Here is a 24,733-nt window from a genome sequence, read left to right as displayed (position 1 = left end):
GGATTAATATCCATGATATGTAAAAATTTCTACAACTCAATGAAAAACAGTCAAGCAACTTGATTAGAAAATGTATGAAAAATTTGAAGTAGACATTTCTCCAAAGTTGATATATGAATGATCAATAAGCACATGAGAAAGTATTTAATATCAATAATCATTATGGAAATTCAAATAAAACACAATGAAATACCACATTACATCCATTAAGTTGGCTATTATATATATATATATATATATATATATATATATATATATATATATATAAAGGAAACAGAAGATAACAAGCTTTGGTGAGGATGTGGAGAAATTGGAACACTTGTGCACTGTCAGTGGGAATGTAAAAATGTACAGTTGTTATGGAAAACAATATAGGGATTCCTCAAAAAAATTAAAAATAATATTATGATCCAGTAATTCCACTTCTAGGTATATATCCTAAGAAATAAAATCAGGATCTTAAAGAAATATTTACACATCCACATTCATTGATGTATTATTCACAATAACCAAAAGATTAAAGCAATAAAGTATCCCTCAATAGATGAATTAATAAACAAAATGTGGTATACACATACAATGGAAAGTTATTTTACCTTAAAAAGAAAGGAAATTCTGACACATGCTACAAAATGGATGAACTTTGAAAACATTATGTTAAGTGAAATAAGTCAGTCACAAAAAGACAAATACTGTATGATTATATTTATATGAGGTATTTAGAGTATTCAAATTCATAGAGACAGAAAGTAGTGTTTCTGGTGTTTGCCAGAACATGGGGGGAGGGAGAATGGTGAAATTGTTGTTTATTGGGTATAGAGTTTCACTTTTGCAAGATGAAAAGAGTTCTGGAGATTGGTTGTACAACAATGTAAATGTACTTAACACTGTTTAATTATATACAGGCATACCCCAAAGATATTGTGTGTTTGGTTTCAGACCACTGCAAGCAAATATTGCTTGGTTTTTTGTGGTACGTGGGCCTCTCACTGTTGTGGCCTCTCCCATTGCGGAGCACAGGGTCCGGATGCACAGGCTCAGTGGCCATGGCTCACGGGCCCAGCCACTCCGTGGCATGTGGGATCTTCCCGGACAGGGGCACGAACCCAAGTCGCCTGCATTGGCAGGCGGATTCTCAACCACTGCGCCACCAGGGAAGCCCCACTGCGCCACCAGGGAAGCCCGCAAATATTGCAATAAAGCAAGTCACATGATTTTTTTTTTTGTTTCCCAGTTCATGTGAGTTATGTTTACTATACTGTAGTCTATTGTATACAATAGCATTGTATCTTTAAAAAACAGTGTATGTACCTTAATTTAAATATAATGTTATTGAGAAGTGGTGCTGATTAGACTTGCTGGATACGGGTCGCCACAAACCTGCAATTTGTAAAAACACAATATCTTCCAAGTGTAATAAAGTGAAGCACAATAAAATGAGATATGCCTGTACTTAAAAATGGTTAAAATGGTAAATTTTATGCTATGTGTATTTTAACACAATTAAACAAAGCAAAACTGTTCTCATATTCAAAGCTTCACAAGTTTTGCAACACAAAGACCCTTATCAACAGCTCTTTGGGAAGAACTATTCAATAAGGAAAGAAAAGTAAGGGTAAGCAAATGCCTTCATTAGATGTTTTACAAATAAGTAAAGCCAGAACAAAGGAGAAGAAAACAGGAAGTATGTCAACATGGTAGGTTTGGAGGTTGGGGGACCAGAGGATATGAGAATTCTCTAAGACACTTGTCCTTAAAAAGAAGATAAACACTTTTAAAGAAACTTGACAAGAAAGGAGAAGCAGAAAGCATAGAATAAGTGTTACAAATTTTAATAAACTCTGATGGAAGCATTAAGTTAAAATATATACATAAGTAGGTACATAAATGGACAAAGACAATTTTTTTCAATTTGGATTAAAAATAAATCCAGCTATATGTTATTGACAAAATACATATAAAGCACAGTCACTTAAAAGTTGAATAACTAGATATAATAGTGTAGCTTTAAATAGATTTTTAGAAAAAAGTATCAGTACAGAGTTTCACTACATAATGACAACATATTCAACCTCTGAGAAAATATAATTTATGTATTTACATTATATATATATGTGTGTGTATATATATATATGTGCACATATACAAAACTTGTCATTACTTTACATTGCTCAGTATGGCAACATATAGTAATTTTTTTCCCTTTATTTACATAGTCTATATACTTGTATTTATAGGTATCCTCTGCTTTCCAAGAGTTTACATTATGCCACTTCACTTTTACCAAAGACCTACGTTAGTGTGGTAATGGCTTTTTTTGTAAAAGTGAAATTCCTCTTTGGATTTTTTTCAGTTAGCAAAAACGGTACTAATATAGGTCTTTGGTAAAAGTGCAGTGGTGAAAAGCAAACTTTTGGAAAGTGGGGGACACTCTTTGCTTTACGCCATTTTGGCTTATGAAAGGTTTCATAGCAACACTCTCCTTTCAGATAGTGAGGGAAACCTGTATATATGTAAACTATATAAAAATATATGGAAGATTTCAAAAGAACTACAATGAGAAATTGACAAAACTACCATTACAGCTGGAGATTTCATCATATCTCTCTCAATTGTTGAAACAACAAGGCTAAAAAAAATAGTTATGATTAAGATTCAGAAGATTAACACAGTTAACAATTTAAGAAACTTTATTTGACTTATGACGTTTTGAATCCAACATTTATAAACTCTTCTCAGGCACAACTTAAATAATTAGAAAATATTTATCATGTAAAAATGGCCAGTTTTACTAGTACCTACACATAGTCAGTAAGTGTCTAGCACATAATAGGTGCTCAATAAATACTGATGAATGAACTAATGAATGAATCAGTGATCTCCTGTTATTCAGGAGTAGGAAATACTGGGAAATAATTTGAAAGGGAGAGAAGCAACTTGTATACGGTGCAGGGATTCTGGTATCCAGCAGACAGCTCCTAATCAAATTCATCCTAAACAATTCTACTTATTCATAGCAAGATTCCTTTTCCATCTCTCCCACCATCATGTTTACAACCACATTCTGGTCTGCTTGCCCTTTATTAGAAGAAGAGTTCAAATCCTCAAAGATAACTAAGTCTGAGTAAGTGTCTGAAGTGGTTCTGACCACTTTTAAGCAGCTTGGTTTATGAGTGGTTGCAGGGCTTTTGAAGGGACACTGTGACTACAGAACTAAGACTGTTTGGGATTTCAGCTCTTTGTTGAATTCCTCTTGTGGATTTAGGAGTCATCTCCTTGGTTCCATTAGGTATTAGACATGTAACTATAATGAATAATAATAGCAATCAACAAAGTTAGATTTTATTCTTGTAACACTTAACTGGTGCCTCATTTCTGCTCCTTTCAGGGGGGTGTTGAAAGTCAGCAGCTGAAGCAGCACATGGTTTAATCCTTGTAGAGGTAGATGGCAAGTGCCAATGGCAAGTGCCAATTTGTAGTTGACAATTCCAACATACGTTATCTTAATTCTCCAACAACCTAAAAGATAGGTGCTATTAACAATTTCAGTTTTGTAAATGAGGCAAAAAGGGGTTATCTAAACTGCACTACATTTTACAACTGCTGATTTGTGATTGGGATTTTACAACTGCTGATTCAAACCCAGGGTTTTCTTACTGCACGTTCTTTATATTATTACCAACACTGAAAATTGCACTTGTGGTTCTGATGTTTTGGTACTGTCTGAGAGTCATAGTGCCATATATGTGTCTATAGGTATGTAGACAAGCAGAGAAATGCAGACAGGAAGATGGTTAGAACTGCTTTATTTTTTTCTACAAGAAAATGATAGAATTTTTTTTTTTCCCAAAAAGGAAATGAGAGTTTAAAAAATGTTCTGAAAGTGCAAGGAAGTGTGGTAACACCTTCCTTTGTTTGAACCTAGACGGTATACACCCCTCTTTTGTTGGGGAGGGGTGTCTCTTGGGGCATATATTTATCTTACTCTCATATTCCTTACTTCTCCCTTTACCTCCTTTACACTCAATAAACTTATTTATTTATTTATTTATTTATTTATTTATTTATTTTAGCAGAAGTGAGGCTACTACACTCTTATTTCTTGATGCTGTTACCGGGGCTATCAGAACGAAACGCACATCACAGCTCAAAGAAACCATGTTTCTTTAATTCATGAAGTCCAATCTCCATATTTTACATATTAAAAGTAGTACAGGTCAAAAAAAAGTATATAGGTCAGGGAAGGTGTGTGACCCACTTTGAGTCAGAAGTAGTTTGTGGCAGAGCCTTGGTTAAATCTCAGGCCTCCTGACTTCCACTCTACCTCCACAGTGCCTCCTATGAATGTAGGGAACAGATGTCCTTCTGCATGGTTCAGGCAAAGCTGGGAGGCTGGTGTCTCCCGCAGGCCTGGAGAAAGGGTTCCTAGGAGGACCGTATCTTAGAGCTGCTTTTTTTGACATCCTGCTCTGCATTCTCATGTTCCCAATTAGTAGTCATTGCGGGAGGCAAGAGGAGACAACTGAGGCCTCCCCAAAGCTCCCTCCTCCTCAACTCAGGCAGGGCGAGGCCTCTGCAGAGAAACTGCTGATTATCACTAAAGTTGAGGCTCTGCTTCATTAAGGAGGTGCATCCCCTCCTGGGAATGGTTCCCTGGCCTCACCCCCTGGCTTTCCCAGCTCAACTAAACAGCTTGTTTGCCTTCTCATTAGCAAATTTGTTAGCACTTGCTCTGTTCCCGAGTTGCCCAGAAGAAAAGTTTTGTGGGAAGATTTCCTTAGCTGGATAGTCGGCCTCTCATGCTTCCCTGTGGGATACCTCCATAACCAGGTCCTTCAAACAAGCTGTGTGTGGCAGTGATAATTCAGCGATGGCCCCAAGGCTCCTCTGCTTGACCAAAGGGAAGTAGAAGGAAAAGCCTAGCCTGGCTAAGGATATGGAAGTTCACTACAACCACCTGAGATCTGAGAAGGAAGAGAATATCTGACTTGTGTTGGACACATTTCTCAAAGATTTCCAGGCTCATCTTGTGCTTTTGGTCCTCTGAGCAGAGGTGCCTGTGCTGTCTGGACTCCTCCCCACATACAGAATTCCTACAGACCCCACACATTGGTACAGCTCTTTCATATTCACCAAGCACTCTCACACTGCAGCAGCGCCTCCCCACTGAGGCAAGGAAGAACAGGATAAATGTTATTATTCTCTGTTTTTTAAATAGGGGCCTGAGGCCTACCTTGTACAGAGACTGACTTCACAGTTTTGGGGGATTTCTAACCCTTATTAGTTAAGATCAGGTGAAATGACATTCAAAATTGCTTAACATTTCAGCCCATTCAGACCAACCATCAGTAATTTAATTTGATACCTATATGTTTACCACCAACAAATTAGTAGCAATAGCAGTAATACTATCTATTGAGTGCCCACAATAATGGGTATATAAACTTATACTACATGAGGAAACTGAGGCTCAGAAAGGCTATGTGACTAGTTTAGGATCATAGCAAAAATGATGCATCTAATGATCATAGCTAGGTGAGGGGAGGGGGGCAGAAAATTTTATATAAACACTAATATAGGACAGGTAGGGAGATGGGTTCAATAATTAGTAACAGATGGAAAGGAAGGCATACAAGGGGAATAAATTGGAGGTGCAATCAAAGATAGTAGATTCAGAAAATGTTAGAGGTCACCATTACCCTGATTTTACCTTCCCTGACCTGTGGCATCTGGATCTACCAAAAGACTCGTCCTTAGTCTCTTAAAGTACAGTACCAAGTTTCTGTGTGCAACAGCAGAAAAAGAAGATTCATTAGTATGTCAGGGGCCTCAGCTCCTCTTCCAATTTCCCCATTTGCTCTGCCCCTCACCATTGGTAGGAGTGTTTAGTTAAGTTATGCCATCATCCAGCCCTGGGTTCCTGGACCTCAATCTGTATGCTGAGGCGCTAGTCTTGTTGACTCTTTTGTTGAGTGCACAAATTTATACTACCTGTTCAGAATACACCCTTGTCTATGTCTGCTACAGGTAGGCAGGTGTCCTGGAATGATGAATGCTCTTTCCTTCTTTACATTAGTTCAGCAATTGCTGTGTAGCCCTAGCACAAAGCAGATGCAACATTCTTGAAATATCAAAGAAGACACCAGGAAATCATCTGATCTCATATTTTCAAACAAACATACAGCATTAGAACCATAATAAATAAAATAGATGAGTACAATGAAGAAAACAGACTGAGATAGAAATTAGAAATGGGGACCCAAAGCCCTGGCCACTCCCTGTGCCCTCTTTTCTACCCTGGCTCCTCAACCACTTCCTCTGCTGAGATAATTCAGTTTCACCTTCTCACTTTTTCAGATGAGAGAACTGAGGGCCAAGGAGGTGACATGAACTACCAGATATGCCCAGCCTATTAGGGACTAAGACAAGACCAGAGTGTGGCAGAGACAGGTCACTGTATGGATCATGAATGTTCTTTATGAAAATGTTTTTAATGGTTCTTATGCAAAAATGAAACTAGAAATGTTCCTGGACATGGATTCAACCCCAGATCGACTCCAGTGGACTGGGTGACCTTGGCAAGGCTTCCACAGCCTCGTTCTCTCGCTTTGCCAAATGAGAGTAAGAAATGGGTGACTGAGCACATTCCTTTCTGCTTAGGGAGTTTTAATTCCACAACTGCAACATTTGTAAAGAAAGCAAGATCCAAACTCCACCTGGATGAGTAAGATAAGAATAAACAGAATATAGAGGAAATAGTGTTGGTCCAAATCCCAGTTTTGCCGCTTTTTGGCTCTATGATTCCAAATAAAAAAACTTAACTTGTCTGAGCAACCGTTTCCTCATATTTAAAAGAAAAATATTTATAATGATCTCTACCACACAGTCCTATAAAGATGAAAGGAAACAAAACATGTAAAGTGATCAGTACTTAAATGTTCCTGAAGCTTGTGGTACTCCATAAATAATAAAATCTTTATTATTCTAGAGGCAGGGTTGTGTATTGGTCAGAGAAGGGATTTTGAAGACTGGTACCTGGATTCAATCATCATCTCTACCACTTTCTTTCTGCACAACCTTAAACAATTCATTTAATCTTCCTGTTTTCCATCTGTAAGATGTTCCTTCATCTGTAAAATGGGGACAGCAGTAGAACCTCATTCAAAGAATTCTTTTGAGGATTAAATTATTTTATATACATAAAACATATAGAATAATTAACACTACATATGAGATAGTCATTATTACTTCAAATTTGTCACATATTTTTTCAAGGAGAATTTCTTCCCTTAGGCATGCCTGATTTTACATATATCTCACACTTTTGTCACATATGAGGGTCAGTAGAATTGATAATACTCCAAACTGAACATTTTCCTTGGGCCTAGGTGTCCAAAATCACCCTAGACATCCTGTGTGTTTCTCCTTGCCCTTGTGAAATTTATACTATCCCTTAATGCATGGCTTTGGGGCCCTTATCCTCTTCTTACTATTTCTCTTCTCTTACACTGTGGTCACCTCAACTTGCCTTTATTGGGGTGGTCATGGGGGTAGCAAAATACTATTCAGTCAGCACATTCCCAGGTGGCAGTCCAAAAGAATCACTGACAATTTCTTGGGTCACATTAATCAATACTGCGTAGTGAGCTTGAGGACTTACAATCCTATTGTGGAGACATCTTACAACTCAAGGTAGCATATATTTCACCAGTGATTTCTGGTATGGAGCCTCGTGTATTCTTTCATTTATGAATAAGTGAACAAAATCATGAATGAAAGAATGGACTCCTAAGGATCAAATGAGATGACATAGATTGTATCCTTTCTATAACCCCACCAGGAGTCATTACTCTTTTTTAGATCAACTCAGTTCTTCAAACTCATCTTACTCTTTACTTCACAATCTTTTATTCTCTAAACCTTCTGAGGTCCTTCGCTTCAGACCTTCCTTAAGGCAGAGCTTCCTAACAAACATAAGTATTAGGTGAGCTGAGTTGCCCATCTCCCTCTACTTTACCCTTTGAGTCATAAGATAGAGCCTGAGGAAATTACAGCCTCTGGACGGTTTGCATTTAAGCAGACTTTGTTAACACTTTTTACAATTTGCTAAGATGTGAAAAGAAGTGGGAAGCAATGTATGAATGTGACACATTGGGATGGATCCCTCAGGGTTACCTCTTCCTTTTTCTATGTTGACAGCAGTTTATCACTCTAGAAGAAGTTATATATATAATATCAACTCTGATTGCAAATTCTGTAGTAGTATCAAAGTTAACATTCTATCACGGAGGATGTATATTCAGTTTATCATCGAAGTAAAGCCCAAATGTTTTTAAGAATAAAGCAGGGCACTATTAATAATTATCTTGGGACAACAGACATTAACCAGAACTCACCAGAGCAAACCAGGGTGTATGATTGCATTATGCCACTGTATTGACATATATTTTAAGAATAAACACATTGGTTTCAATAGATAATATACCTACATTATTAAAAAATCAAAATAGTTCATAAAAAGGTATATGTAAAAGAGTATTTCTCCAACCCAGGCCCACTGGTCCCATGCCAGCCCTACTCCCCACAATAAGAAACAACTTTCATCAGTGTTTCCTACAACAGTGCGGTGTTTCTTTATGTAAAACCAAGTAAATATGAGTATTCTTATAAGCCCTATGGAGACCATTTCCTATCACTGTAGAAAGTGCTTTCTCATTTTGATAAACAGTTCCATGGTGCTCCATTGTGTGTTTAATTTAACCAGTCCCCTACTGAAGGGCTCATGGGTTGTTCCAGTCTCACTATTACAAACAGAACTATAATGAATAATCCTATGCATACATCATTTCATATACGTATCTTCAAGATGAATTCCTAGAAGTAGGATTGCTGGGCACAAGTGAATGTGTAGTTTGCATAAAGATTGCTCAACTTTCCTCCAAATTTATTTTGCTATTTTGTACTCCTATGAGCAATGTATGAAAATGTCTGTTTCCCTGCAGTTTCCCCAATAAAGCATGTTTTTAAACTTCTGGATCTCTGTAAGTCTGAAGGTAATAAAAGTATTTCAATGAAGTTTAAAGTTGCATGTATCATTATTAGTTAAGATGAATATCTTTCCATGTATTTAAGTGCTCTTATTGTTTTATAAATACCTATTTGGAGATTGATCACCCACACTCCAAATTAAGTATCTTGAGGAAAGGGATTATGTTTTATGCATCTTATACTTTGCTCAGTAAGAGGTGTGTGAAATAAGAAGCATTTAATAAATATATTTCATGAATGAGTAACAGAATCACTGGTTTCCTCTCTCCACACACTATTTAAGCTGCCTTGTTAATAACACATTTCCTAACCTTTGGATCATCACATTTTTTTCTCTTGGAAAACAATATTCCATATAAATATATGCATAATATAGAATATATAGATAAATAAAAATTCTAAATCATTTATAAAATTATTTTTAAACAATTATTCATCTATTCCTTTCTAATAATTTCCTGTAATATAGGGTTTTTTTCAAATGTTAATAATCATTGTACAGTGTTGACACTTGAGATAATGTTTTCTTCTCTTAACACTCGAATAGGCATTCTTTGTTGCCTCTTTTGCTAAATCATGAATTTCTTAATGGAAGCACCAGACCTTGTTCTTTTCTTTTGCTCCATTTCTAATACAGAATAAGTGTTAATTGAGCATGTTTTATTGGTGGGGGATGATATGAGAGGAAAATAAACAATTTGCTTAGCTAAGCAAGACCTAAACTTGAAATGCTTCAACTTTTATTTTCCCTCTTCATGCTACTTTTAGGTAAAGCACCTCATCCCTTATTCATTTACAGTGCTAAATATGTATTTTGCACTGATTTCAGTTTGTGTTTGAGCTTCTTATAAACACAAATTTGTATTACATTGATTGCTTTCTGAAGGCAAATGCATAGCCATTATATACTCTTTTGGTGCAAGCCAGGATTATATACAATTGAACACTGCAAAGCATGGGTGAAGTCTGTCCCAGAATCTGCCTTATAGATCCATAAACAAGGCTACAAATTGGGGTGTTTTGGTATTCAGGAATGTGAGGGATGCAGCAATTTCATAGTTGCAACTATTTATCCTAGAGAAATGTCAGGTATTTCACTTGAAGTGGAATCTATGCACAAGACTAGAAAAGACTGAACAAGAACCTCTAAATGCCCAAGCATCTGAAAAAAATTTTGCTCAAGGACAGATTCTTCCGATATTGAGCTTACATTATTTTCTAAAGCAAAGCTCTCAAAAACAAATATCACACTTTTCTGTTGTTAAAACAGTTCCAGCTCTCACAGGAAGATTTTCCTGGCTGATTTGAGATTTAATGGTTTCTCTTAGGTTTATGTGATCTATCGCAAATATTTCATGATTAATGTTCTGATAGCCAGTTTAATTTTGTTATTATCTTGTCCTCTGCCTCTGATTGCTAAATGTGAAACCACATTTGCATCGGCCAATGGTGCAAATCTACTATTCTCCAGTGGATTAATTCTTTCAATCTGTTACTTATATGACCATTATATCCATGCAGTACATGCTTATGTATAATGCCTAGTCAAGGTCAGAATTTGTATGCTGACTGCAGGACTTTTATCAAGATGATGCTGATGGTAATAAAAGTGACAACGATGATGGAAAACTGAATAAGCATTATGCAGACATTCTATGTAATTATAATGGTGGTGGTGGTGGTATAAATGATGATAGCGATTAGCAATACTGATGGTTGTATTGGTTTAGGATAGTATTTGGCACATGGTAAATATTCAATAAAGATTGAATCAGTGAATAAATGATAGTGGACATGGAGAAGGTAGTGGTAGTGATGATTGTCATGGGAATGAAGAGAGTCATAGCAGAAGTGATGGTGCCGCTGATCTTGTTTATACTGTAGTAGGCTAGTAGTGGACAAATTGATGATTTACTCTTCCTAGGTCACCTAGCTCTTATTGGAGTTGAGTGGAAATGAAACTAAGAAGTCTCCATGCAACGCAATTTTCAAGAAGATGAAACTCACTTCTGGGGCACTCAATGTGTTATAAAATTTGTGTACATAAGATTATGCAAGATGGGTTGTCTCTTTCCATAGAAAGCTATAGGGAATTTTCAGAAAGTTCTAGTGGCCTAGAAAGTCAATGTCCCTGAGGCTTGATCCCAGAGCTCAACAATCAGGGTTGCAGGGTTGAGAAAAGTCATTGTGTATATGTACCACACCTTCTTTATCCATTCCTCTGTTGATGGACATTTAGGTTGCTTGATTATCTTGGCTATTGTAAATAGTGTTGCAGTGAACATTGGGGGGCATGTATCTTTTTGAATTATGTTTTTCTCAGGGTATATGCCCAAGAGTGCTATTGCTTGGTCATATGGTAGTTCTATTTTTAGTTTTTTGAGGAACCTCCATACTGTTCTCCATAGTGGCTATACAAATTTACGTTCCCACTAACAGTGTAGGAGAGCTTCCATTCCAAAGGTTAAGGTTATCCTTGTGAAAAGAATCGATGTGCAGGATTGAGAGAGAGGGAAGGACAAAAAATGGTACATATTCAAAGCAACTTGAAGCACAAATACTAAACTTTGGAAGGTTTAGAGGAAATAAAATAGCCTAATGGCTGGGAACAATGAGTCTATAGGAACCATTATATTTCATGCCAAGAAAAACGGTGAATTCAATGAATAATGACACTTATTAATAGCAGTGATAATGATTCATTAGACTCCAAGGCCTGCAAAAGCCACTTAGTGAGCCCTCTGTACTTAACAAAGCATCTAACATAGAATTGCTATTCAAACTTTTTTTTTTAATAAATAAATCTTGAAATCTGGAGGAATAAACCCTTTTACCTCTTTCTGTGTAATTAGTCATCACATTTACTCACTGAATACCATATTTCCTTTGGAATTCTTCTTAGTTAGTAATTGGTCTAGGATCAAAGCTATGTAAAGTGAGCATAAGATCATGGCATATAAAGACCTGTCTCTGGGATCAGATAGACTTGAGTATCTGCCTTGAATTCCTAACAATTCATTCTGTGTACTTGGACTAGTTATTGAAACTCCATGTTAAATGTTTCTCATTTGGAAAAAAAAAAAAAGTTTTAATATTTATTTAGCAGGATTGTTGTGAGGATAAACAGGTTAATACACGTAAGGCCCTTACCATAAACTCAGACAGTTTTAAAAAAATCTTATCTCTTATGCATATCAAAGAGCCCTAGAGCTAGGAATGATCTTAGTAATTATCTAATCCAGGCATTCCCACATCTGACTCATCATTAGAATATTCTTGGGAACTTTTTTCTCAATCATAAGTTCTGATGATCGGTTTGGGAATCATCAGCTTGGGAAACTACTGATCTAATCCAAACATGTAATTTTACAGACAAGGAAAAGTCACAACTTAGTGGCAGAAAAAGGTATAAAATCTTGTCCTTGAACCCCATAGTCCAATAGTCTTTCCATGATGCAACAATCACCTGAGGAGTGAGAAATTCACAGAGGAAAGAACATACGAGTCCTAGTACTCATCAAAGACTGGTAAGATTTCATGTAACTTTTGGGGAAAAACTTGTATAATTTCTTTTCTTGAACACTGAATAGATTAAATGAAAGTGTGTATTTACAGGGGACAGAGAAAGAAGTAGAGTTCTGAGGTTAAGTCCCAGCTGTCACCAACGACCTATATGACTTCAGGCAAGTCTTTAAACTTCTTTGATCTTTTGTTCCAACACATAAATAATGGTGCTATCTGACATAATTACTTTAGTTCTTTTTAAAACATGAAGAGGATTCATATATGTAAAAATATTTTAAATGGTAAATCAGTAGGGAAATGTAGTAGACTATTACTGTTACTAATTTCGATGTCATTCCAGTGGCCTAAAATTCTACAACACATGGTGTACATGATCAGAACATGGCTGTTAATTAATTGTGGATTAAATAAGCTAAAAGCAAAGAAGCTTTCTCTCTAGTGTGAGGAAATTGTTTATTGATGTGGACTGCTGAACAACATGGGGTTCATTACTAGAAAGAGGGTTGGAGGAAAGTTAACAGCAACATCAAGAACCATGGTGTCTTTCATGTCTCTTCTGTCCTGTTCTCTGGTCTCACCAGCACGTGGGACCACAGAAAAGAAGGGCAGGAGTCTAGCTGATAGAGTGTAAGGAAGAAGCTAGCCTGCACTATAAAGCAGGAAAACCCACATATACTGTTTTCAGCTACCACAACCACGTTAAGGGCGTCGATGTAAACATGCTATATGATTGCTACCAATGACTTGGACACAGCAGTTTTTCATTCTTGCTTATAATAATAGAACAGGTAGCTGTGACAATAGAAAGAGAAGCATAATCATGAACAAGACAAGGAACAGCGCAATGCTGAACTTCTCAGGAGTGTTTTCAGACTCTCTAAGATCTCAATCTAGCTCCCAACCACACCAGCCCTCTTCTGGTAGCAGAAAAGCCTCCCAATTGCATCTTTCATATCTTTATTCCTCAGGCTATAGAAAATGGGGTTGAGGAAGGGAGCAAGGATAACAAAAGGGACTGCAATTATTGTGTCCCATAACACTGAGTAGGTGGCTGAGAATCGCAAGTACATGACAGCCACACTGCCAAAAAACAACAAGAATACAGCAAGGTGGGCAGCACAGGTAGAAAAGGCTTTGTGACAGCCTTCAGCAGAGGGCATCCCCAGAATCACCACAATGATCTGGTTGTGGGATAGGGAGATAACCAGGAAGGAGGCCAGGATCTCCACTGCACGGATGGCATCCACAATGACCACCAGGGATGTATCTGTGCAGGCCAAGCTCAGCACAGGTGTGGGGTCACAGAAGATCTGCTGGGTCTGATTGGAGTCACAGAAAGGCAGGGTGGCAATCCATGCAATCTCAGGAAGCACAAGGAGGAAGCCACAGAGACAGGATCCAGCTGTCAGATGGATACAAAGTTTGGGAGTCATGATGGTTGGGTAATGGAGAGGATTGCAGATAGCTATGTACCTGTCAATGGCCATTGCTGTCAGAACACAGCCTTCTGTGATACCAAGTGAATAGAAGAAGTATATCTGCATGAGGCAACCAGCAAGATAGGTGGTTTTCTGCTCACTGACTAAGCAGGACAGCATCTTGGGGATGGTGATCATGGTATACCAGATCTCCAGGAAAGAGCGGACACTGATGAAGAAATACATGGAAGGTGTTCAAGACCATGTCCAGCTGGATGACAATGAATATCATTAGGTTTCCTGTTATGATCAATCCATAGATGAGAAACAAGGGAATAAAGAGTAAGAGGGCACCTTCATGCAAGTGTGGGAACACAGAGAAGAGGAACACAGTCACCCTCTTCTGATTCCCACTGGTCATCAGCTGTGTCATCTGGGAAAGTAAGAAAGAAGACAAAGAAATTCCTGGAATTGGGATGGAGATTATCCATTGAAAATTGCTTCACTCCTTTCTGTAATCAGTTACTTAAGCTGACACTGAGGCCCTACACAGGCCAGTTAGAAATATCTCTCAGCTGCACCTCTATGCCAGAAACATCCGAAATATTTGCTTTTGGACCCCTAAATGAATCTTTTTGTAAACATCTTCAAATGATACAAAGAAAACACAAAGCAGCACACAAATTTAATCTTCTGGAAATATTTTCTGGAGGTTCAGCCACTTTAAGTTCTGAGTTTTTCTCCCCACTCTCTACCCCTCTGCGTTTAGTTTTAAAACACATTCCTTTCTTTCTAACTATTCTCAACTCCTGTTCTTTAGAAAAGCAATTAAGAATAGAAAATACTACCAGCAACCTTTCTGTCAATAAGTCTTCATGTTGCTCTCCCATCTTTCCTAGCTCTGATATCTAATCTTAGTCTGGCTAAAGTATTCAGCTTTATCTCTCTGCCTCTTTTCTGTTGGTTTCATAGTAACAAGTCTATTTTCCGTCTAGATAGTAAGTACCCAGATATCAGGACTATCCCTCCTCTCCTCTGCTTTCTCTGTAAGTCCCTTCCCTTTCCTCTCTCAGTTGTTGATATTGATAATTGCTCAGGCCAAGAGTCTCTCCAGAACCACCTTGTACCTGAGTAGTGGCCACTGAATTTTGAGCAAACATGTAACTTCACCCTTACACATCCCATCCCTCCTAGAAAGGCCACATATAAGAGCCAAAGGGGGGAAATCATCCTGAATTTAAAACAAAACAAAACAAACAAAAAAACCTTCTCTAATAACTACAACAATCTTGGGAAGAAAGTGTCACAAAAATCAGCTGCAAAAGAAATCAGGCCGGCATCTAGCTGTTGGGGAGAAAGGACAACTAAATTTTTTGCAAGGCTAATTAAACTCAGTGATAACAGTACGTTTATCTCTTACCTTGACTATTTTAACGTCTTTTTCACTGGTCTTCTTACCTCCATCAAGTCATTCTACAGATGAACATTTCTAAGCATGGCTTTTACTGTCCCTTGTCTTACCAAAAACATTCAAGGATAAAACCCAAAGATCTTAGCCTGATATTTATTGCCTTTTCTCATCAGGTTCCTGTCAATTTTTCTTTTTCCTTTTACCTTTTATAGATTTCAATTTATTTTTTTTTAATTTTAAAAAATTTTTTCTTGGAGTATATTTGATTTACAATGTTGTGCTAGTTTCAGATATACAGCAAAGTGAATCAGCTATATATATACCTATATCCACTCTTTTTTTAGACTCTTTTCCCATATAGGCCATTACAGAGTATGAATAGAGTTACCTGTGCTATACAGTAGGTCCTTACTAGTTATCTATTTTATATATAGTAGTGTGTACATGTCAATTCCAATCTCCCAGTTTATCCCTCCCCGCCTTGGTAACCACAAATTTGTTTTCTACATCTGTGACTCTATTTCTGTTTTGTAAATAAGTTCATTTGTACCATTTTTTTAGATTCCACATATAAGTGATATCATATGATATTTGTCTTTCTCTATTTGCCAGTCAAATTGTTATACCAAATATTTTTCTACATACCCATCAGCTCTGCCATATAGGACAAATTTCCTGCATTTTTATTTTTATGTAATTTCTTCTTTCTATTTTCTTGACCTCTTCCTATTGGAATCCAAGTTGCCAATGTCCAGTAAATGTCCCCATTATCATAGAAGAGTTATTGATCCTCACTGCCAGAAGTAAACCCTCTCATAGAGTTACCATATGACCCAGCAATATACTGGGCATACACTCAGAGAAAACCATAATTCAAGAAGACACATGCACCCCAATGTTCATTACAGCACTATTTACAATAGCCAGGTCATAGAAGCAACCTAAATGTCCATTGACAGATGAATGGATAAAGAAGATGTTGTACATATATACAGTGGAATATTACTCAGCGATAAAAAGGAATGAAATTGTGTCATTTGTAGCGACATGGATGGACCTAGAGACTGTCATACAGAGTGAGCTAAGTCAGAAAGAGAAAAACAAATATTGTATAGTAACGCATATATATGGAATCTAGAAAAATGGTATAGATGAACTGGTTTGCAAGGCAGAAATAGAGACACAGATGTAGAGAACAAACCTATGGACACCAAGGGAAGGGGAGGTGGGATGTATTGGGAGATTAGGATTGACATATATACACTACTATGTATAAAATAGATAACTAATGAGAACTTGCTGTATAGCACAGGGAACTCCACTTCGCTGTACCGTAGAAGCTAACACAACATAGTAAAACAACTATACCCCAATAAACAAACAAACAAAAACAACTAATAGAAAGGTTGGGACCAAACTTATGTATTTATGGAGTTGGTAAATTCATCTAGGCATTTTCAGTGCCTTGCTTTAGATTTAAGCTACGCTAACAAGCTGTTTTTACACAGTGAAGTAACATGTATATAGTTGTTTTATGTGGTTTATGTTAGATTTAGTGTTAAAATTTTGATAAAAAATTCTTGATAGATCTAGGGAGATGTCTATCTATATAAATGGTAAATATCTAAGTAGTTTATTGGTACAATTAGGGTTTATCCTCTAGGTCTATCTAATTTTGAGCATTAAGTTGTTCATGTTTATTGGGTAGATAGCTAAATTCTATGTATTTGTATGTTTGGCCTTGTTTGGAGGGTTTGGCAGGGCCTTACAGGCATGTAGAGCATGGGGTTTATTGGGGGTAACAGGGGTTTGTTAAACAGGTCATTTACCTGTTTAATGCATATGCATGTATGCCTACTTATATAAGTATGTATATGTGTATGTGTACACACATGCATATGCATGTACATGTATGTATGTGCGTGTGTGTCTGCAGTTCCCTTATGTCCTGTAACCATTGACCGAATAGCAACTTATTGTTGATGATGTTGGTAAATAATATTCAATTAAAGTCCAGCTACAATTTATTTGGCTGTGTCAAGGCCTCATATGGCCATAGCTGAGTCACAGCATCCCTTTAAAAATTAAAAAATACCAAATGCATGAAACCACAGTTATGTGTGAGCATGGGCTGAGTAGTCACTAGTCCATCAGGATGTCTTATTTAAAGGGAAAGAGTGGGTGATTTTAGGTGAGGTGGTCCTGAAGTAAGAACCAGATGTCTGATAAAACTCATTAATAGAAACTCCCAAAATTTATGGTTCCTGAGCGACAAGAGGGACACATGCCAAGCGGGTTGATGGTTTCATGTGGCTTGCTGATTAATCTCATGATCTATTGGATATGATAAGCATGTTGACTAGAATTGATTTGACTTAATGTGCTATGTATGACTAATAATAATATGAACTATGTAATATCAAATATATGACTTGCAAGGTTTTTTTTTTTTTTTAAGTATATTTTCCTCTTTCATCTTGCCTAACAGTTTTTGTTTTTTTTTTTTTTTTGCATTTTAAATATCTGAATATCAGCATTATCTCCCTCAAGTAGACAAAAATCTCCTCAGAGGGAATCATAAAGGATAAACAAAACAGTGTTATTGAAGAGTTCCCATGTGGTGGTCACGATATTAGGCACCTTACATATTTTATCTTATTTATTTCTACTTATGGTAGAGAGATGATTATTATTTTTTTACAGGTAGAGAAATTGAGAACCAGAGGGGAAAAATAACTTGCCCAAATTCACATAGCTAGGATCCAAAGCAATAACTGGAAGCCGGTTTGTAGGTCTTAGAAGCCACTACTATTATTCATACCCCACTGGGAAATTTAGATCAGGATTCATCATTCATTCTGTTTCTTACTCTGAGTACCACTATATATTTAAGACTGTAGTGGGTGTGAGATGAGAGAGCTAATGTGTTTTTTTTATTTTCAGGTCATACACAGATTAAAATAAATTCATTGAAGACTAAGAAAATTAACTTTTAGAGGATGCCTCTTGCCTTATGCCTCAAGCCTTGAGAAAGGAAGGTAGGAGAGACAGACTTTAGAAAGAAACAGGTACCAGTCAAGCAGAGGGCAGAGGTCCTGCATGGGGAAAGATGTGAGAGTTCTGAGTGTTCTCTGATGGAAGTAGCCACTTCTCTGTCTTTTCTGTGTTATCTTTTCTCAGCCTAAAGTACCAGAGAATGGCCATGCTGAGTAGTCATTATGGAGAGCACAGATGGGTAAAACAAGAAAAGACCGTGGGGCTATGAAAAAGTAAGTTCAGAGTTAAGTGGCTCATAAAAGGCAAATAGAGTGACTACTTTGTTGCTTTGAGTGAGGCTTTTCTCAGTAGTAAGTTTGCATTGTTATTGATACATTTATTCAATTAACATAATTATTTATTGATCCTCTGTTATGTGTCAATCACTGCCATAGGTTCAGGGGCTATATAAAGTTGAACAAAACATTTTTGCTCCTGAGACACATAAAATACATTTTAAAAAATCCTAGAATGACAGATAATCATCAGTGCCCAAGGAGCTCAGCCTACAAATATTCCTTGTAGAGTAAAAAGAAGCTTGCATTAGATTTTAATCCTGGAAAAAGCAGTAAATTTCTCTGAAAGTCCCTAGGAACCCAGAATTCTTTGAACTTCAACATTTTAGTGTTGGAAAGACCTTAGATATTGTCAGTATCTTTAGCTGTTAGCTCAACATATTCTTCCTAATATCACTTCTAGATTTCCTATATCATTATTCTAATTTCTTTACTTACGTGATGAAGTTCTAAAAACATGAAGTTTTACTCCATATATTGAAAAAATTTTACCCTGAAAGGCCAGGACAATTTGGGTACAGAAGATCTAAGGATATAGGGAAATTATTGGGCAGGCACAATAGGAGTAAAAGGCAAGTTAGCCGTCTTAACTGTATAATGTCCTTTTAATAGTCTTTAGCATGTACCTTGCCTGAGAATCTTGACCACAGAATCTCTGCAACAACCTGCCCCCTCTGTTAGTTTGTCAGTAAGGATATAGATGTTTTTGAATGCTCTTTAGGGAATATCTAGAATGCAAAGGTTGTCTTTCCTGGGAGTTTCTCTTAAAATAACGCAGGATCTAAAAAATGTGGTGCATCTCATTCTCCCCTCTAAGGGACACGTTAGGGGAAAAGTGTCACATAGGAATTAGGCATTCCTCAGGGTCAGGACTCAAAATCTTTCCTGTGGCTAAATAACCTTATCTCTCATAACGGAGCATAGATCTGGGCTCTGGGGCCCAGAATAGCTATGGAAGTCAAAATAGACTTCACTCAGGATCATGCTTCTCTGGAATAGACCATCAGTAAACGCTATTCTTTTCTCAGCTTTTCACTCATTTTTCACTACGTTTTTCATTTCTTCTGCTGAGATAATAATAGTAATAATATATTTTTGAAGTTTTAAATACACGTCTCATTTAATTCTTTTAAAAAATCTATCTGTGTGCTTAAAAATGTTTACTATGGTAAATTTTATGTTACATGCTTTTTTACCACAATTAAAAATAAACAGTTATTTGTATGAGGAAGCCAAGACAAGAGTTATTCCCCATTTTGCAGATGGAACAATTCATAGCAGCTAAAGGCTTGCTCCAGTTCACATAGGCAATACAAGGCAGGGAAGAAATTGAACCTTGAGCCTCTGAGCTCAAATCTAGCTAAACATTAACTTTTCCCTTCAATTACAACTCTCCTAATTATTCCCATATATTCCCTATCATGATTTTTCACTTAACTTGCAGTATCATTTAATAGGACTTGGTTTATCTAAGAAAAAGGAAGACAGGGAAAATAAAGGGAACTCCTGAGCTTTTGCTCACACATCTCTATAGCCCCATTTCCCACTCTATTCCCTGCCTTACACTGTAAGTCCCAGAAACCAAACTGTATCTATACTCTCACAATGCTATGTTGATCCATTGTGCTTTGGTTTTCTTCCTGTTCTTCCCTCTTCCTGAAATTTCAACCCTGCCTTTCCTCTCCCTACCCAAAACATGTGCACACATTTCACCTCTGTAATTCTTACCAACTTTTCAAGATTCAGCACATTATCCCCCTCCTCAAGGAAGTCTTTCTTTATCCCCAGGCTGGTTTGGGGGTCTTTTTTTGTGTTACTAAAGCATCTAGTGTATACATATGTTGTTGAAATTATCTAGCTATATGTCTAAATTTGATGATTATCTATAATTATTTATTCATATTTGAACTTCTAGTGTACAGCCCAGGGACTTACATGGGACTCAGTTAACATATGCTTAATGAAGAGGATAAGCTAAGGTCTAGAAGTGAAAATACAAGAACTATGTTTGTAGGATATTAAATATATTTGATTTGAAATAGAGGGCTTGTAGAGTGAATTAGTGGAGAAACAGCATTGGAGGGTCAGGTTAGGTGGATTTTGGAAGTCTTTGAATGCCTAGATTTGGGATTTTTAAAATATATTTTACAAGAAATATGAAGTCATTAGGTAATTTTTTGAGTGGACATTAATGAACAAAATTGCACCTTGACAATGTGTAGAATGCAGAGAAATTATGGAGGTAGGAAATATCATTAATTCATTTAACTAGCATTTATTCACCACCATTCAGACATCAGACTCTTCTGCAATAATCTGAGGTAATGGGCTAAATAAGACAGTAATAATGAAGATAAAAAGATAAGAATATATATAAATAATCAATAGGATTTGACAACTGAAAGATGACCATTAAAGAGACAGATTTTAAGTTTGAGTTAGTTTTCAGGCACCATTAAGGACAGATAAAGCAACAGCCAAAGCAAAAGCTAGTAAGGGAGTGGGGTGATTATAAGATGAGTTATAGATATGTTATTCTGAGATGTGAAAGAACTTCTAAGTAGAAATTTCTGATTGCCATAAAGGATGAAGAACTGAACTTCAGAAGAGATGACAAGCCTATGGACACAGATATAAGTGTTATTTAAGTAGAGATTATAAATGAACTATGAGGATGCACCAGGTACTAGAAAAAAAGTGTAGGGAATGACAGGAGAGAAAAAGAATATAATTGGTGGGTGGAGGAATTTGGAAACAGGTCCTTTAACAGATATGTATTTTGCAAATATTTTCTCCCTGTCTGTGATTTGATTCTCTTAAGAGTGTCTTTCACAGAGCAGAAGTTTTAAATTTCAATAAAGACAACATTTTCTTTCAAAAATAAAAATAAAAAAATAATAATATATAGTATTTACTAAGTATGTGTCAAAAATATGTTAAGGCTTTTATGTATTTCATCTCATTTAATCTTTTCAGTATTCTTGTAAATTAGGCATTATTCTCAACCACTTTAAAGGTGAGGAAACTAAAGTTGAAATGAGTTATGTATCATCCCTCATTGTCATGTAGCTAAGTAGGTAACAGAGTCAGAATTTGAACCTAAGTCTATTTTACGATCTTCTTCCAAAGTGTTCAGGGAACTAACAGAGAACAAGGGCATGACTGTATCATGAAAATCAAGAAAGAGAATTACAAGAACAAATAAATGATCAATGGGTGAAATTTGGAAATGATCTAGCTTTATTATTATCATTATTCCCTGTTTTTAATGTCTTGAAACCGCTTTAGATATATTTGCTGAGTGAATATTGTCAGGGAAAATGAAAACTGAAAAAATGGCAAAAAAATTTTGTGGTTAGAGGATCATTGGCAAATGTGGAATTAATGCAATTTTAGCCGTATGGCTTCTGCATAGTCTGTGGAGGATGAATAAATAAATTGATACAAAATTAACTAGTCAATGTGGATGACGTTTCAGAAGTTTGCTAATGAAAAGATGAAAGAACTGGAGTTGGTAATGTAATCAAGGTTAACTTTCTCTGAGGTATAGTAGATATCCTGTGTCTTAGATACTATGATACAGTAATAAAATGTGCATGTTTGAAAGAGAGGGGAAGGAGTCAGTAGTAAAAGAGAAACTAAAGATATCAAAGATAAAAGAGGTAATAAATAGAGCCAGTGGTAGGAAACTAGGCCAAAATAGTTTAAATGTAAGCTTTATCAAACAGCCAAGGAGTGTTAAATCCTCACTCCAGTTCCTTGGGGCTCTCTGCCTCTGGGTTCACTAAACCTGTGAAATCTCATGCATGTGAGCCCCTCCTTCCTGCCACGACTGCTAATGGTCCTTTGATACCCTGGATCCTTCTGAAGAAGTTCTGCCGAGCTGTGCTGTGCAGTTGCTGACAGACTACAGTATACTTCAGAGATGTGCTGTGCTACCTCTGAATTGCTCTGAATCTCCTTCAGTGAAGAATGGAGAAAATCCTTCTGCCTTTGAACCACATTTTGTTAGCTTGATTGTTCTTTATCTTTGTTCTTTATCCTTGTTCTTTGTCCTTCTCTGTCTATCCTTGTTCTTTATCCTTCCTCTGTCTCAGCAGACACTTTTTATATAAACAATTCTTTCACCTCTTAGACAGAAAAGAAACTAAGTATCTCTTTCCTTCTGATTTCTAGCCTGACTCAAAGACCTAGCTTCCCATAGGTATTGCAACCTCCTGAATGGGAGCATGGCAGCAAGTGCTCCTCTAATTAACCACATGAGACATGGAGTTGCTTTCCTCTAGGCATTGGGGGAGAACCCTTCAGAATAAATCCTTTCTCCCACTGGGCTATTCTCTGAGAAGCTAGATTTGTGGTTGTGGTTATAACCTGATTTGCCGGACTGCAGAACAATGAAGATGAAGACATTTGGGAAACAGGAGGCAGCCCTCAGTTTCTGAAAGATGTGGGTACAGGATGAGGGGTGGGCTCGGTACTTTGGCACATGGGTGAATGGTTTTGTTTGCTATACATTGGGGAAGAGTACAGGGAACCAGATTTTTTTCTGTTGGTTTTAAATGAAGAAAGATTGTGGAAACTTTGCTGACATTTTGTAGGTATGTGAGGTAGTGGGAAAGAGAGTAAGTAGTTCAGGGATGAGGGATTTTGGAGAATTCGTGTTGTAGCACTAGAGGTGGTCATAAGATAACCTATTAAATTTTGTCTGGGACAGTAGCCCTGGAGAAATTATCTATTAAATTTTGTCTGGGCCTCTAGAACTATGACCCTTCACCTCTGCTGATTAATGTTTGTTTATTTATTTAAATTAAAACAATTGATATTTGCAAATGAAGCAACTGACAAAGGATTAAACTCCAAAATTTACAAGCAGCTCATGCAGCTCAATATCAAAAAAAACAAACAACCCAATCCACAAATGGGCAAAAGACCTAAATAGACATTTCTCCAAAGAAGATATACAGATTTCCAACAAACACATGAAAGAATGCTCAACATCATTAATCATTAGAGAAATGCAAATCAAAACTACAATGAGATATCATCTCACACCGGTTAGATTGGCCATCATCAAAAAATCTACAAACAATAAATGCTGGAGAGGGTGTGGAGAAAAGGGAACACTCTTGCACTGCTGGTGGGAATGTAAATTGATACAGCCACTATGGAGAACAGTATGGAGGTTCCTTAAAAAACAACAAATAGAACTGCCATATGACCCCGCAATCCCACTACTGGGCATAAACCCTGAGAAAACCATAATTCAAAAAGAGTCATGTACCAAAATGTTCATTGCAGCTCTATTTACAATAGCCAGGAGATGGAAGCAACCTAAGTGTCAATCATCGGATGAATGGATAAAGAAGATGTGGCACATATATACAATGGAATACTACCCAGCCATAAAAAGAAATAAAATTGAGTTATTTGTAGTGAGGTGGATGGACCTAGAGTCTGTCATACAGAGTAAAGTAAGTCAGAAGGAGAAAAACAAATAGTGTATGCTAACATATATATGTGGAATCTAAGAAAAAAAAATGTCATGAAGAACCTAGGGGTAAGATGGGAATGGAGATGCAGACCTACTAGAGCAAGGACTTGAGGATGTGGGGAGGGGGAAGGGTAGGCTGTGACAAATTGAGAGAGTGGCATGGACATATATACACTACCAAGCATAGGGTGGATAGCTAGTGGGAAGCAGCCTCATAGCACAGGGAGATCAGATCGGGGCTCTGTGACCACCTAGAGGGGTGGGATAGGGAGAGTGGGAGGGAGGGACACACAAGAGGGAGGAGATATGGGAACATGTGTATATGTATAACTGATTCACTTTGTTATAAAGCAGAAACTAACACACCATTATAAAGCAATTATACTCCAATAAAGATGTTAAAAAAATTGAGATATAATTGACATATAACATTGTGTAAGTTTAAGGTGTACCTGTTCATTTGATGCATTTATACATTACAGTCTGATTATCATCATAGTGCTCCTTA

At 36.9% G+C, this 24,733-nt stretch overlaps 1 protein-coding gene across 1 annotated transcript; it reads right to left on the bottom strand.

The window, feature by feature from the left end:
• Window positions 1-13,463: 13,463 nt before the first annotated feature.
• On the bottom strand, window positions 13,464-14,491 carry OR6K6 (olfactory receptor family 6 subfamily K member 6). Its single transcript, XM_059067844.1, is given in 2 exon segments — window positions 13,464-14,240; window positions 14,242-14,491. Coding segments are annotated over 2 exon segments (960 nt in total). The 5' UTR covers window positions 14,425-14,491.
• Between the last annotated feature and the right edge of the window lie 10,242 nt (window positions 14,492-24,733).

This window comes from Kogia breviceps, chromosome 1 (genome assembly GCF_026419965.1).
Source record: "Kogia breviceps isolate mKogBre1 chromosome 1, mKogBre1 haplotype 1, whole genome shotgun sequence".
NCBI classification, from domain to species: Eukaryota; Metazoa; Chordata; class Mammalia; order Artiodactyla; family Physeteridae; genus Kogia; species Kogia breviceps.
The sequence above is the reverse complement of the archived record's forward strand: the minus strand, read 5'-3'. Positions and strand labels throughout refer to the sequence as shown.